Raw genomic sequence first — 16700 nt, forward strand, 5'->3', positions numbered from 1 at the left:
TATTAGTCCTCATTAAGGCTAATGTAAAGTGAGTGTCATTAAGACTAATGTGAAATGAGTGGTATCTCTCTCTCTCTCTCTGTCTCTCTCTCCCTCCCTCCCTCCCTCCCTCCCTTTTTAAATCACTGTGCTTGACTTAAATGTGGATCAGAGCATGGTTCTTTTATAACCACTCCCCTCCAGGTATTTTGAGCTGGCTGGGGAAAAGCAAGAAAAGTGAATGATGATGTGAGAGGTGGGGGTGGGGTGGAATGTGTTTCAGAAAGGGGCATATGTTATGATTATCAATTCAGGGTAGCTCTCTGAGCCTTGATAATAAAGTTGCATTTTAAGAGCATAGGCTTTGAAGGCACCAGTCCGGGCTCCAGCCTCGTTCTGACCTTTGCTGGCTGGAACACAGTAACTTCGTCTCTCTGAGATACCCACCTCATTTTTAAGATTGTTTTGAGGACTGAGTGAAATAATAATATATGGAAAGCACTTATCTTGGCACACAGTAAGTTGCTCTTAAAAATGGTAGCTTTTGTTATTATTTCAATGAATACTACAATAATATTTATATGACCAATGGTGAAGAAAGAACTCCAGGGAAAAGACCAGGCATCACGTCAAGACTTTAAAAAAACACAATAGAGCAGTTATATTTACAGAAGAATCATTTGGCAGCAGCCCTTAATTTAGATGAATTAGGAATCTCCACTTGCAAGATAATAAAATATGTTAAGCAATAACTGAAGCTGTTTAGCAAATTGGGATTCAAAATTATGCAATAGTTGAGCTTCTATAACCTGACCACTCAAACATAAGTAAAGATCTCCATCTGTAGTTGTGTAACTGCACTCAAACTTCCCCCCTTTAAATAGATTCCTATTGTTTGTGTCTTTAACCTGCATTTAAACTGAAATCAGAAAGGAAAAAAAATGAAATTGCATAGAATTGTTAAAATAATGCTAATGGTTAACATTGAGCACTTCCCAGGGGATAGGCATTATCTTATTTAATCCTCACAACAATCCTGTGAAGTAGGGAATATTATTATCTTCCTTTTACAGATGAGGAAACTGAGGTGTGGAGATGTTACATAACTTGTCCGGGCTCACCCACCTACTTAGAAGCACTGTCTTTGGAATATCAACTTTTAGCCCCAGTATGTGGGTCGGCTTTACCCATCGCCCCTGGGGAACATTTGGCAATACCTGGAGACACTTTTGATTGTCATAACTGGGGAGGTATTCCTGGCAACTGGTGGGTAGAGAGCAGGGATGGATCTAAACATCCTGCAATGCCCAAGAAAATCCCCTACAACGAAGAATTATCTGGCCTAAAATGTGGGCAGTACTGAGGATGAGCAATCCTGGTCTATTTTAATCCACTTAAAACTAAAGAAACTCTACTTTACCTGGCAACCTCTGTAACATGGTAGATTATTTTATAATAGTTCCATCTCATCCAGGTTCAACACCTTAAATGTGCCAGAATCATATTGCTCTATATAATGTCTTCATGGGAAAAGCAGTAGAGATAACCTCTAGAATATTGAAATGATTGTTCTCAGCCTGTTTAGGTAACCTAGGAACAATAAATTTACAACTGCTTTAGGAGCTAAACGGAGACAATTCAGATGCTAACACTGGGGAAAAAAAAAAAAACAACACGCCATGATGTGTTCAGTTTGCTAATTCACTGGCGTAACAAGAAATGTAGTCTCCCATAAACATGCCTGTATTGTTAGGATTCTGTAAACCTCCTTTTCTGACAGCCCTTAAGCTTCTTTCCTGGTTTAGTGGCAGGAAGGGGGAAGGAAAATGCACAATACATTTGAAAAAGATGTTTACAAAAAAGATGCCCGAGCTTAAAACTCCTCTTCTTACTCTCCAGCCATAGCCCTTTTACATATTACAGGGTTTCTGTTTCATGATTTTCCCCTCTGGTCGTGAGCCTGGCTCTTGTTTTAATTTAAACACAAGCTGTATATTGGTACAGAAAAACAGCTAGAACTGTTTTTTTGCCTTTACCTAATGAAACAAAACACAGAAGGCAATCAAATTATTTTGAAGTTTCCCAGACTCAAAAATAATGCTCATCTTTTGCAAAATGCAGAGTTTAAACTATACATTCTTGTAACCCTGCCATCTAAAAGGGCAGAACATTGTGCAATAACTGAGGATCTGTGAAGGAGAGATGACGACACACATAAACATACGAGTTCAAAGTTGGGCTTTTCTGTCACTGCAAATGTGTTTACAGATTTCCTTCTTTATTCCTATGGAAGCCAGATCTCTCTGTCTTAAAAAAGAGAAATGCTCTGGAATATTATTTTACCATAGGGTTCTTAGTAGACATGATGTATTTTTTTCTAATTTATTTATTTATTTATATTTATTTTTGGCTGCGTTGGGTCTTCATTGCTGCACGAACAAGAGAAAGCCCGCAAGCTTTCTCGCAGCAAGCGGGGGCTACTCTTCGTTGTGGAGCGCGGGCTGTAGGCATAGCAGCCTTCAGTAGTTGTGGCTCGCGGGCTCTAGAGCACAGGCTCAGTAGTAGTGGCGCATTGGCTTAATTGCTCCGCGACATGTGGGATCTTCCCGGACCAGGGCTCGAACCCGTGTCCCCTGCATTGGCAGGCGGATTCTTAACCACTGCGCCACCAGGAAAGTCCCCCGTGATGTATTTATTTTATGAAGAGAGACCAATTTGCTGTCCTCAAAAATAGGATTATACACAAGACTGAATAAAGCAGAGGCCAAACCACAGATCCACTGCAGTGCTCCACTCGTGAGCCATCAAATGTTGGCCATGCCACGCACCGACTGAACTCTTTAAGCACTGGTCCTGTTTAAGCCTCACATCAAGTCTACAAGGCAAGCCCTATTTTTATCCCCTGTTTGGCAGATGAAAAAATGAGGCTTAGAGAGAGAGTCTGACTTTCACAAGGTTACAAGTAGGTAAGTGGCAGGGCTAGGATTTCAATACAGAACTGTTTGACTGTGTTACTCTTTCTCTTCTGAGCAACTTGGTTGAGTAGAATCATCTCTGGACCAGTCATCTCACCCATCACTATCCCCAACTGTCATTGAAGCAATTGCAAAGTGCTTTTTGGAAGTAAGGGAGTTGGTATATAGTGTAAATAAATAAAATAAAAACAAGCTAAGAGAACTTAAGCGAGTCTCTCAATTTTATTGTTCCTCAACTTTTCCATCTGTAAAACGATAATAATCCATCTCTACCTAGCATCCTGGATTTTATGGAGAAGATATGAAAATTTATATATATGTACATATGTAAACACACACACCCATATTTATATACAGACACAAATACATATATATGTATATGCGCATCTGTATACAAACACCTACATGTACATATAAACATGTACATGTAAATAGACACACACACATATGTGCACACACACATAAATAGAAGTGCAATGCTGTATTCCTCAGCACAGGAAATTTTGTTGCCTTTCTGTGTCGCCATGACTGCAGCTTTGGTGAAAGTTGACATTTGTGGAAATTGCATAGCCTATGTTTTGTGCAAATCAAGTGAGATCAAGATAAATAAGTGTCCTTCCACTTTATTATCCCCTTTGACCCAAGGCCTTGCAACCCAGAGTAATAGCACAGACTTACGTGGATTCATTTTCCTAAGGTGCTTAAATCACTGGTAGAAAAATAAATTCTTACAGCAAATAAATCTCACTCTCAGTGAGTTACATTTTCCCATCCAACAGACTGGGCATCACTTGCACTAAAATACCTGACCCCCTCTCTTTTGTGTGCACTACATTCCACTAACACTTCCCAGATTTCATTACATTCTGTCCAAGAGCTGCTTCACAGCAGTGGGAGACCTTAAGAAAGTGTGTGTAAGGCTTATCACGTGGACTTAGGCACTGAGTTAGGGAGGGTAAAGAATACAGCTTTTGTTCCAGTTTTAGGTGTGAAAAAGACTAGAAAGATATTCAAGGTGCAGAGAACCTGGCTTGCCCCTCCTCTCTAGCAAGGAATCTGTCTAAGATCCTATTATCCTTTCCTCTTTGCTTCCTAGAATGTGACCAAGACGTTTAGGTGGCCTCCGATTGCCTCCATCCCTTCTTCGCTGTCCCCGTCAATCAGCCCTGCCGTGCTTACTTTAAACTTACTTATATTTAAACTTTTCTTAGTGCTTCTCAGTAGGATCTAGTTTCATCAGCTTTTCAAAATGACCCAACATTTTTCAGTGTTCTTTTTGCAATATCTTGTATTCAAGTCTCAATTACCTCTCATGGGTCCCCTCTCCAGCTCCCCGCTATCCAAAACCTCACACTTGTTCTAGTATTATATATGTGTTACCATTTTCTGAATACCTGCCAGGAAAGGAATTAGGAATAATCTAATCCAGGCAAAATGAATTGTAAATTCACGTCCCATAACTGCTGTTAGAGTCCAGGTCTAGAACCCAGGTCCTCAGACTCTGAATCTTGGACCTGACTGATACCTCTACCTGAGGTGGTAGAGAGCAACCTTATGGATAGAGTGATTTCCAAGAAGAATGAGCAGCTGCCTGATTTTTTAATTTGCTGTCCTGTCACTCTGCAGATAGCCCTGAACCTTCTCATCTTGCCCAATAGTCATGGCATTTACTAGATTGACTATGCAGGTTATTTATACAAACTATTTATCATTTATGAACAACTAGATTTTATGTCAGTCTACTCAACAGGCATGTATTAAACATTTACAGTGCACCAGGCGTGGTTCTAGGCTTGGCGCGAATGACACAGACTTGTTCTGTGCTCTCACAGAGTTTACAATACCCTGTGATAACAATTGAGCATATTATGAAATGCCAGATTAACTTTATAGTAGGTTACATTTAATCATAATATCAATCTCCATTCTTGACAGTCAGTCTTTATATTTTGGTAGTGATTAATTATTGGCTCACAATTAAAACCAAGCAATCATTGAGGTCAAACAAGATGTAAAGCCAGCCATCTGCCCTACTGCGAGATAACTTTCTTTTCTAAGTCTTTTGTAATTTGTGATTTTGCCTCAATAGTTACCATTATTTTGGCTTCATTTCTAAATGCTCATTTTTGATACTTTTTAATTAAATGATAATAGTAACTAACATTTATTGAACACATAACTATGCATCAGACACTATTCCTGATGTTTTACATTATTAGCTCATAATCTTCACAGCCACATTCTGATGTAGATACCATGAGTACCTGTTTACAGATGAAGAAACTGATGATAGACAGAGATGGAGTAACTAAGTTTAATTAGCTAGAAAATGGTGAAGCCAGTCTATAACGTGCAGTCTAGCTCTAGAATCCATGTATATAACCACTGTGTTGAAAATGACTTCTGCCCAGTCCCTTGGTCACCTGTGACCCCTCTCATTCACCCCCGTCTTTTTCCATCCATGACCACTTCTCACAGCAGGTGGGGATCATTCAATACTGTGCTCTCATCACCTTCACCAATGTGGATCTTAATCTTTTGCCTGATTACACATATTAGCATTACAATAGAGTCATTCCTGGCATACTCTCAATATGGTCAGAACGAATTACTGAATTTTCCCAAATACCAACCACAAGCAATGTTTTAGCATAAAAGAATTTGATGATTATTAATTTTTTAAGTACCTCTTGGAACATAGGATAAAAACAAGGAACAAGAGCAAAAATCAAATGCATTTGAAAAGAGGATTATTCATAATAATTTTCTTTAATAGAGCCTGAATGGTGGAAAGAAATATATTTAAATCAGACTGGGATACTTATATGAACATGCAGATCACCAATATCTGTACTATGTAGAGGTGGCGGTTGAAACTGTGGGAGTCCGTAAGGTCACCTGTGAAACATGGAATGTGGAAAGGGAAGAATGTTCCAGGGAAGGAACTGTGCAGATGTATGTCCTATGAGGTGGGAGGAAAAAGAGGCTTCTACAAAAGAGACTGGAAAGGAGTTTTCAAAGATACAGGAGGAAAACTAAGGGAGATTAAGAAGAGGGGGAGGGATGATTTAAAGAATTTAAAAAAGGAAGTGGTCCAGAGTGGGAGATAGGTCATTAGAAAGAGAAGGGTTTGAAAAGTGCCACTGGATTTTCCAGTTAAAACTCTTTGGTGGCCATAATAAGAGCAATGCCTGTGGGTGATGGCACAGATGGCGGGTCGTCGTGGCTGGAGGAGTGAATGCAGAGGTGAGGAAGTGGAGACAAGAAGCAAGGCAGTTCTTTCAAAACAGATGGCTGTGAACCCAAGAGCAGGAAACTCCACCCACAGCCAACTGAGGAGGCAGCGTGTCTTGAGGTGGCAGGGGTGCTTCTTTAATTTTATGGGATCAGAGGAGAGAGCTGCAGTTGAGAGAGTAGCTGAAGAGAAGAAGAGGGGACGATGGCAGAGCATGAGTCTGAGATGGGAGAGGAGATCTGAGGGCAAGCAGCGGGCTGGCAGGATGAAGGCGTGCACTGTGGGTACCACATCCTCAGAGAAGGGAAAACAGAGCCTGATCTGTTAGGGAGGGCACGAAGTCAGGACACCCCTTCCTGAATTGGGAGGTCAGGCCATTGGAGAGGAGGTCACAATTTTAGGAAAATATTGTGCTTCTGAAAAACTCACCTCAGCTGCGTGTCTTTGCTTTCACTACCAGCTTTGCATGTACACATTTCTGTCATTTTATTGTGTGACTATGGAGAGGCCTGCTTGAATTTTGGAAAGCTACGTGAGAAACCATGAATTTTAGTATAGTTGTTTGGATGACTGGCCTAATTGTTTCTTTTGGAAACTTAATGCGACCTTAGTTGTTTAAAAGTCTCTAGCTTGAAAAGGTGTTGGGATTTTAGTTCTTTCATTTTCTGTGGCCCATGACCATTTGAGTAATGCCTGCTTGTTCACCCAACTGGCTGCACTTCTCAGGTGCAAGGGCCAAAGCTTTTCAGTCCCGAATAGTATGTAGGGTGGTCAGAGATCCCCAAAGCCCAATGTAGAAATCACAGTCTGTTATTATGAATCCCACGCATGTTCAAACTATTTTGCATGGCAGAGTGTCAACGTTGATGTAAGCTGGGACGTGTGGGACTGTCTTACGTCATAGCAACTCTGTGTAGTTTGTGAAGCTAAGTTTCAATGTCTGCTCTTGGCCGTGGGTTCTCTTGGATGAGGAAAGACCAAAGAAGCCAAATAAGGTGCTGAGACAGGCTGGGCTGTCCTTCATTTTTTCCTTTCCAGTCCGAACCTGGCTCCCTTCTTCCTGCCTCATCAGTTCTCACATCTTGATATACTGAGCTGCAAATCATGAGAGGCACGAAGATGAGGAACACACATGAAAAATGAGTTAGAGAGAAGAGACCAGAGCATTTAACATCGTTTTACAGCTTGCAAATTGACTTCACTTACATTATCTCTTATGATTACCTGTGTTTTCTAGATAAAGAAACTGAGCCCCAAAGATAGGAAATGATTTTTTCGTCCAGAACTACAGAGTTAATAAATGTCAGAAGTAGGACTCGAATCCAGAGCTTCTGGCTCCAAATCCATTGTCTTTATACAAAAAGCTAAGACATCAGCCAGCATTCATGCTGTTAATATATGAGAAGTGTTTATTCTTTTAAATATAGTGTGATTACATTGCTAGACGGGTAGTTATGGAATTTTCTAAGAAGATTAGTGCTTTATAAATATTAAGTACTACCATTATTAGTGTTATTATTGCCACCCAAATCATGGGCTACATAGGAGAATTCATTTCATTCAGTTCAACAAGTACCTAGTTTCTTTGGTAACTAGAATATTGTCCTCACCCTCAGGAAGCAGAGAAAGAAATTAGGTAAACATATAGATGAAATGTCACATGATGGATTCTTTAATGGACATATGCCCAAGATAAGGAAATAAAGAGCAGTGGTTCTTGAACTTCGCTATGCATCAGAATCACCTGAACGGTGTGTGAAAACACAGATTGCCGGTCCCTGCCCTTAAAGTTTCTGGGATGGGGCCCAAGAATGTGAATTCCTAACAAAGTTCTTAGATGGTGTTAATGCCACTGGTCTGGACACCATACTTTGGAAGCTGAGATAAGCTCCATCCGGGAGGCTCAGAGAAGATACAGTGGGGGAGCCACAAGAAATTTACTGTTACTAAAGTAGCCTGAGGATGGAAAAATGTCATGGAGAAGTAGAGAAGAGGAATTACAAGGAAGCACAAGGAAATTGTTGGAATTGATAGATAGGTTCATTATATTGATTGTGATAATTTTATAGGTGTATACATATGCTGACACATTAAACTGTACACTTTAAATATGTGAAGTTTCTTTAAAGTTTATCAGTTATACTTGGATAAAGATTTTTAAATAGATGAAGAACAGCAGATTCAAAAAAAAAAAAAAAGAAGAAGACCGTGGGGAGAGATGTCTGAGCTCGTGGAGGGCTGCATGTGCCATGCTAAGGCATGTGGCCTTTCTCCTATAGGCAGTGCAGAGCCACTGAAAGATCCGAAATAGAGAAGCACCCTAGTCAAATTTGCATTTTAGAAAGCTAATTAATTTTAGAGCAAGTATGGAAGCATGGAAGAAATTGCCACTTACGACCTAAATATGAAAGAACTCCTTTGACCGTCTATAATATTATGCCCAGGGATTAATCAAATGTGTGTACAGCTTAGTATTTTAGTCGAATAGTTAATAAGTCATTGTGTGCCATGCATATGTACAAGTCAAGGATATCATCCTTTCCCTTAGACACTTGTGGGAGCCAGCACAGCCCAAGGGAACAACAGCACAGCCCAAGGGAACAACACCTTGCCTTGTCTTTCACAAGGCAAGGTGCTTTTTTATCAAGGGCAGAAAAGAGTCTTTCTCTTTCTGACTTACTTCACTTAGCATGATAATCTCTAGTTGCATCCATCTGAAATGTGACACAAATGAACCTATCTATGAAACAGAAACAGAATCATGGACCTAGGGAACAGACTGGTGGTTGCCAAGGGGATGGGGGGTGGGAGAGGGAGGGAGTGGGAGTTTGGGGTTAGCAGATGCAAACTGGTGTATAGAGAATGGATAAACAACAAGGTCCTACTGTACAGCACAGGGAACTGTATTCAATATCCTGTGATAAACCATAATGGAAAAGAATATGATAGCACAGGGAACTCTACTCAATGCTCTGTGGTGACCTAAATGGGAAGGAAATCCAAGGAAGAGGGGATATATGTATATGTGTGGCGATTCACTTTGCTGCACAGCAAAAAGTAACACAACATCGTAAGCAACTATACTCCAATTAAAAAAAAAAAAAGAGGAAATTTAGACACAGATACCCAGGGAGAATGCCATGTGATGATAGAGGCAGAGATTGGACTGGTGTGTCTACAAGTCAAGGAAAACCAAGGATTGCTGACAACCACCCAAAGCTAGAAGAGGCAAGGAAACCTTCTTCCCTAGTGCCCTCAGAGGGAGAATGGCCCTAAAGACACTTTGACTTTGGAGTTCTAGCCTCCAGAATTGTGAGGGAATAAATTTCTTTTCTCTAAAAAAAAAAAAAAAAGGAATATGAAAAAGAATGTGTGTGTGTGTGTGTGTGTGTGTGTGTGTGTGTATAACTGAGTCACTTTGCTGTAAGCGGTAATTAACACAACATTGTAAATCAACTATACTTCAATTAAAAATTTAATTAATTAATTAAAAAAAAAAAAGAAGTCAGTAAGAGCTGAAGCAATCAGCCAGGGTCTCACAGAAAATGCAGAACTCAAGCTGGCCTTGCAGAGCAGTGGCATTTGCCTGGCCAGAGGAAGGCACTGCAGGCAAGGAGGCCCCCGGAGTAAAGGAACTGAAGGGGAACTGAACTTTGAATGCACAGGGACATTGAAGAAGCGGAGACAACTGTTCAACCTTTGGCAGGGGCTTTTCTTGAGGCATGATGGTGGAGTGGAAAAGAAGTTTGGATCAAAAAGGGTGTTTCCACTGAAAGATGTTTAGAAAAAAAATAAATTAGAGAGCAACATAGAGGTAGGAAATATAATACTTCTCAGCCATCTGCAAGCCCCTCTCCTCTCTTATCACCCAAGGATAATAGGAATCAAGGGAACAGAATATAAAGGCTTGGGTTGGGATCAAGAGACAGGGAAGGTACGTGGGTCTTTGGTTCTGTTAGGGCCAAAATAACAGTAGTTGCTACCCTGGGAGCTGGCCATTGTCCCGAGAATGCGGTGGGCTGGCGACCTAACAGCTCCTTATCAAAGGCCATCTGTCCTGTGAACTGGGATGAAAGCCTGGGAAGTCTTCCCTTTCAGCTCCCAGATGGTATCACAATGCACTTGTGAAAGAGACTTCCTGGGTCATTTGCTTATTCCCAGATTTGCAGATATGAAATTTTTTGTGTGTGTTCGTTTTGTGAATTGTGTGTTTCCACTGTATCGCTTCATATCACAACTTAACCATCTATACAGCACTCTCTTAAGCTTTATCTTCTACGCAAAGAGCAGTGTACTTTCTGAAAGAAATCTACAAATTGATTTTTTTCCTTGTGTGTCCTTGTAAAGAATGGTAGATTTGTTCACAGTGTAGACTGGAGTCATTGCTGAATTTGACATTCCATATACCCTTGCAGTTATCCAAAACTTTGATTTTCTGGCCTACACATCATCTTTTTCTTAGATTATTATACTCTTTATTTCCCTGACCGGGAGCAGCACCTGACTTTTTCTTCAATGGCTTTATTCCCAAATTACTAACATGAATGCCCGCACAAAAGTGGCTTCCTGTGTGACCATGGATCAAGAGGCAGAGCTGCCAGGTGTGATGCAGGTTGAGGCAGTAGATGGGGCTCAGCCAGGCTAGTCTCTGCCTGGAGCTCAGTCCCTACACCAGCCAGGCAGCCTGGGTTGTTCAAATTTAAACCTCATCAAATTAAAAGTGATTGCATACTGTGGACCTTGGAGGTCACATTGGAGGAGCTGAAGTGCAGCTAATAAATTGTAGATTGTGACATGTCTGACTTTGGGGTGGGAGGTGACAGGATGCACGTGGCTGGAAATGCAGATAGCAGCATACCCGGTTTAGTCAAATACATATCATTAAGCCCGCTGAGCAACTTATTGAACTTATCATTAACTATATTTAAAAGCACAATCAATCTGAAATTTCCTCTTTCTAAAATTTTGCCTTGGAAGAAAAGGAAAAAAAAAACGGAACGAGGGTAAGATTTTGCCAAAGGGTGCTTTCATGGGGCACATGGCAACCAAAACAAAAGGCCCAATTTTGATTGAATTACAAACTGTGTAATTATTTAACCTGTACCAGCTGGTCTCAAGAAGCTACCAGATTTCCTTAGAGAGTTTGTACTTGGCCAGAAACATAAGGTAACTTATTAGGAACAAGAAAACTGCCTTCTATACCTATGTTACCAGCCCCCACTCTCAAAGAGCATAATATAAAAGGGGAATAAAATCCCTGGAGTTCATTTTTGGCTTAAGAGGCAGTCCTCGCGCCCTCGAGTATGTGAATGGGTTTGCTAAAGCACCTGTAGTCTCTGAGGAATGGCTGACATAAACAGGATGTTACTGCATCAGACAGGTAAGAGTAATTTCTCTAATTAGTCATCTGAGATTTCATTTTTCACTTGGAAGTACTGGAAATTTAATTTGTTTGTGATGTGCAATTGGCGAACTGACAGTAGCTCCCACTGCGCCTCCCTCTGTCTTGCTGTCCTGATGCTGGGTGGAAAGCACAGGGGTGGGGAGTGTGGGGCGGTCTCGATGTAGACACTTCGCTTCATCTGTCAACATCAAGCTAACTAAAGCACCTTCGTACTGACAAATGTGTCCTAATTACACATTCCTCACTTGTAATGCTAGAATAATCCTCATGAGTTTCCCATGATCATTTTTCTTTTAGATTAAATGTTTTTTCTCAATCCCCCTTCCAGTTTTGTAACAGTGAAGTCATTCAGAATCCACGCTCATTTACATAAGAGCATTGTTCCATAAAGGTACAGAGCAAACTATTTTTAGAAAGCTGTATTTTATGAATTAAAGTATGACTGAAGACAGGACCTGACTTGGCCTTTGATTAAAGACAGAGTTCATCCTATTTATTTTGTTTTAAAACACCCTTCTCCAAAGAAAGCTTGATTGGGATCAAACTTCGTCCCCATACATCATAGCTATTGATTTTACATTTGTTGTTGCTCTGCTGATTTTATGCCCCTTTGTGTCACAATTTGTTATCCTGATAGCCGGCCCCTGAGTTGGTGCTGGGACTGAGCCTACAAGGTGGCTTCTTTCAGTTCAGACTAATCTGTCCATGAAACAGATGAGCTTTCAAACACAGAACTATGCTCTTCTCACTTTTCATAGCATTATCCTGGTGTTTCCCATGGAGATTACAGTAAAATTTGTGGCAAGTAGCAACATTAGGGACATTTCTGTAGTCCAGGAGGTATAGCTCCTGGCTGCCCTGGGTGCTGCAGGAAGCTGTGTGCTCCTCCTCTTGGCTTTTTTTTTTTTTTTTTTTTTTTTTTCCACACATAGATTCATTCTTAGGATTCAGAATGCAAATATTATGGCCATCTTCTGGAAAATGTCAAGGACAGAAAATCCTTCCATCTTCTACAAGTAGCAGAAGGGATAGAATGTCTGCTGGATACACCCCACCTTATTTGTTAAAGGACTGTCCAGCCCTCTTTTTAATCTGCATCTACTTACATGCTTATAGGTAGAGTCTGGGATGCTGCCAGATCACCAAGCAGCCCATTTAGGGTAAAATTAGATAGACTTTCTAGAGATATATGTTGTACTCAAGTATCACTTCTTGTGTTTTGATTTTCTGGCCAACTGAGTGAATGTAATGCTCTTATTTTAAATTGCTACTTTACACTTTTTCCTCCTCTGGCTTCCCATTCAGTATTCAGTCACGTCACTCAAGACCATCCCAGAACTGTGCCGAAGATGTGATTCGCAAAACGAAGACAGATCAGGTAAGCTTTGCTCCCCACCTCTTCTCCTTATCCTGCCTTTTAGAGTGTGTGTGTGTGGGGGGGGGAATCCTCCTGGCATCCCTTCCCCCTCACATTGGTTGCTCCTGCTTTCTGTTTTCTTTTCCTTTTATGGCTTCTCCACTTACCCCCGACCCTCAACAAACAGATGTTAGGTCATCCTCCAAAGACTAACCGGACAGGGAGGCCCTAATGAGGACTCAGCTGTATACAAATAAATGTAGGCGATCATCGCGGCAGCTCCAAACCACAGTATACGCAGCAATTTACTGCAAACCCGAGAAACCATTGGTGACAAAACATAATGATGCAGGCGCCAATGAAAAAATGTTGGATGCATTTACTACCCATATGGCAAGGACCAGCTTGGGGGATGGTGCTTTGCCAAAGTCTGAAACCCTATCAGGGATGCGACATGATAGAATCTGCAGTAAGGCATACTGTAACAGTTAAGATTAAAGCAAAGCTTTGGAGTTTAATAGTGTAAACTAAACAGAGAATTATGGCGTATAGATGAAAACCAGCTGGCTGACCTTTTCTCCCTGCACACCCCCGACCCTTGACAAAAAAAGTACATTCAGGGTTGTTTTTCCCTCTGTAAATCAAATTAAGCCTCTCTACTTTTCTCTCTGTGATGGGCAAAAATGAAAATAAAAAAGGATATTGATGGGAATGATACCATAGCATTAAACTGTGAAATGATGTTTATTATTTTTCCAAGTAATTACTCTAAGGCATCACCATTAACCTTGCCAAAGCTGGACCTCTGATAGTAACTAGAATCCTGAGAACCACGGATGATGGAAGACTTAAGATAACCCTAGAATTATGTGTATCGTGTTTGAAAATAAATAGATCGTCCTTACCTATGCAGCTGCTAGAACTCTAGGCCTTTTGAACTGAAAGGACTGTGCAAAGCTAATTTACTTTTCTCTTGGGCCATTTGTTTTCTTTCAACATTTTGTTTAGATGAGATGGGGAAAATAATTAGTCTATCTAGGTTTGTTTATCTTTGTTTTTTTGTTTGTTTTTGTTTTTTTGTATGAGTGAAAGTAATGCTTCAATGTTTGGGTCAGAAACATCATAGAAGATAGTTTGAAGTTCAAATAAAAGTTTTCATTTACCTCCATTTAAAAAAATTTTTTCTTATTTCAAATGCACTCAAGTATCTATGGGGTTAACAGAGGCTTTGGCCATAAGGCTTATCAGGATGTGCCTCCTTAAAAGGCATCACCAGGTTCAAAGTTAAACCTCTGTGATCAGTGACAAGGGCAGCAGACGCAGTGGACGGGCCCTCGGCCTCAGAGTCCGAAGACCTCCGTCTGAGTCAACATTCAGACATCTATCGGTTATACGACCCTGAGCCTGTGACTCATTATCTATTAAATAAAAAAGAAACTTGTTCTGCCAATGTTGCCAGGCTACTGTTAGGATCAAAATTAGGTGATGTATCTGAAGGTACTTTGTAGTTACAAGATTTTCTTTTTTCTTTTCTTTTTTTTTTAATTGGAGATGGGGCAAGAGAGAAGACATAATAGCAAACACTTCAGTAGTGCTTAATGTGCTAGGTATTGCTGGAAGCCCTTTACTCGTATTAACTCAATTAATCCTAAAATCCTTGTGAGCTAAGTATTGTACTATTAAGATGTTTATATTATATAGATGGGCAAACTGAGGCACAGAGCAGAGAAGTAAATTATCTCGCCCAGAGTCACACAGCAGTTGCGTTACAGAGCTGGGACCCAAACCCCAGGAAGTTTGCCTCTGGAGTCTGTTGTCTTATCCATTACATATACTGTCATATAGCTAGACTTAGGGATAGTAATTTAATTTTAAGATATTTTCCTTTTAAAACTTTAAAAGCTAGCATTTTCCCTCACCGATGAAGTGGAAAATTTCTTTTCTCTGTTAAATAGCTTCTCTTGCTTACCAAGTTAAGTGAATTAACCGAAGCTTTTAAAAAGAATTTTCCTGGGGCTGGTTTATTCCATTTTCTCCAGGTCTTGTGACTTGTAGTCACTTCCACAGTAGGTGATGTTAGACATTCCTTCTGTGGTTGAGAAGGAGGCCAATTTCAAGTTCAGAAGCCTTTAAACTCACCCAGAGCAAATATCCAGTGCTCAAGGTAATCACCAATAATTAGACCTGACAGGAAATGGATATATGAGGGAAAGACTCAGGCCTCTTTAATGGAATCCCATGTACACCTCCAATTTGATGGACCATTTGGAGGCTGGTAAACCACTTTCTAATAGAGCAAGAGGGATCCTAGAAAAAGAAACACATGAAAAATCACTCTCTCCAAAGCACTGCTGTAGAATTATCTGTGAGCTGCTTCGAAAGAAATCTCAACATAGTAAAGTTTTCACCCTCCATTTCTGAAAGAACTGAGGCAATCTCAGTTAGTTTCATGGGCATGCAGATGTGGAAATAACCCTCCACCCCCAACACATCTCCTTAGTCTTTCCTGTTTCAACAACCTAGGAGGCGTTTGCTCCAGGAGCACTTGCACAATTTCCATCTTTATGGTAGTCTTTTCGAACAGATGGCGGCAGAAGACACATTGGCTTCTGAGAAGGGTCCACATCTTCTTCTGGATGGGACACCCTCTGGGGGAACTTTTCCCTAAACCTCCTGTGACTTAGAACATACTCTACCGGATAAAGATGTGTCTCTTTACCTTTCTAAAGTTTGTTAGGCACTTTCTGTTTTGTGTAGGTTGTCAAATGTCAACACCCATCCTGTACTAACGGGTCTTTGACTAGATAGATGTTCTTGGACCCAGTGTTCTTTTACTTATTCATTCCTCAAATAACTTTTGTGTTTTCTGTCCTATGCACTGAAGACAGGGTAACAAGCAAGGGGTAGACAAGGCCCTGTTCTCACAGCACTTACATTCTGCGGGGTGACAGACAAAAGGCAGGCAAATGAAGACATAAACCAGATTTTTCCAGGTAGTGATAAGAGGTGACATGAGGCATGTGATAGAGTAACTTACAGTGGCTGGGGAGGGAGGGGGGTTTGGGGGATCAGGGAGCGTTCTTAGGGCCCAGCCATGGGAAAGCCAGTGAAGAACAGTGAAGGCAGAGGAACTAGCGAGCGCAGCGCCCCTGAGTCAGAAATGAGCTTAGCATGGATGAGGAAGAAAAGGAAAACCAATGTGGCTGCATGGGGCAATCAAAACGAGGGTGAGGTCAGGGAGCCGGTCAGGGTCAGACTCTACAGGGCCCTGAGGGTCATGGTACGCAGAGTTCAGATTTTACGCTAAGTTATGTGAAAAGCGCTGATAGCAGGATCCCAATTTTTCTAAAATGCTATTTATTACCTGGAAAGAAGCCGAAAATCATAACTCTCAGTAGAAGAAGGGACCCTAAAAACTAAACTCTTCTCCAAACTAAAGTTTCCCTCCACAGTTTCTCTCCCTCTAGTTTAAGAGGGAGAGAAAGTGAGAAAGTGCAAATAATAAAAGCAGAAGGGTACGGTGTTGACAGGGGATGGATGTGGGTGAAGGGTATACAGGTGTTCTTTGTACTGTTTTTATTCTTTCAACTATCCTATAAATTTAAATGAAAATGTTTTAATTATAAGTGAATTTTTAAAGGCCAATAATAATAACAATGTAGTCCAAAGTCCATCAGATCTTGGAGTGACTCTTATTATCCTGATGGAGTCATCAGCCTGTACTTCGTCACGTGAGTGACAGGGATCTCA

The 16700-nt window shown here is 40.8% G+C and overlaps 1 protein-coding gene across 1 annotated transcript in view; it reads left to right on the forward strand.

The window, feature by feature from the left end:
• Window positions 1–16700, forward strand: part of SNCAIP (synuclein alpha interacting protein) — a 147567-nt gene that overhangs the window by 74829 nt on the left and 56038 nt on the right. Inside the window, exon 3 of the mRNA XM_068535766.1 lies at window positions 12899–12971. Within this exon, the coding sequence (XP_068391867.1) occupies window positions 12899–12971 (73 nt within the window). The remainder of the gene's footprint in view (window positions 1–12898; window positions 12972–16700) is intronic.

This window comes from Eschrichtius robustus, chromosome 2 (assembly GCF_028021215.1).
Source record: "Eschrichtius robustus isolate mEscRob2 chromosome 2, mEscRob2.pri, whole genome shotgun sequence".
In the NCBI taxonomy this organism is placed as follows: domain Eukaryota; kingdom Metazoa; phylum Chordata; class Mammalia; order Artiodactyla; family Eschrichtiidae; genus Eschrichtius; species Eschrichtius robustus.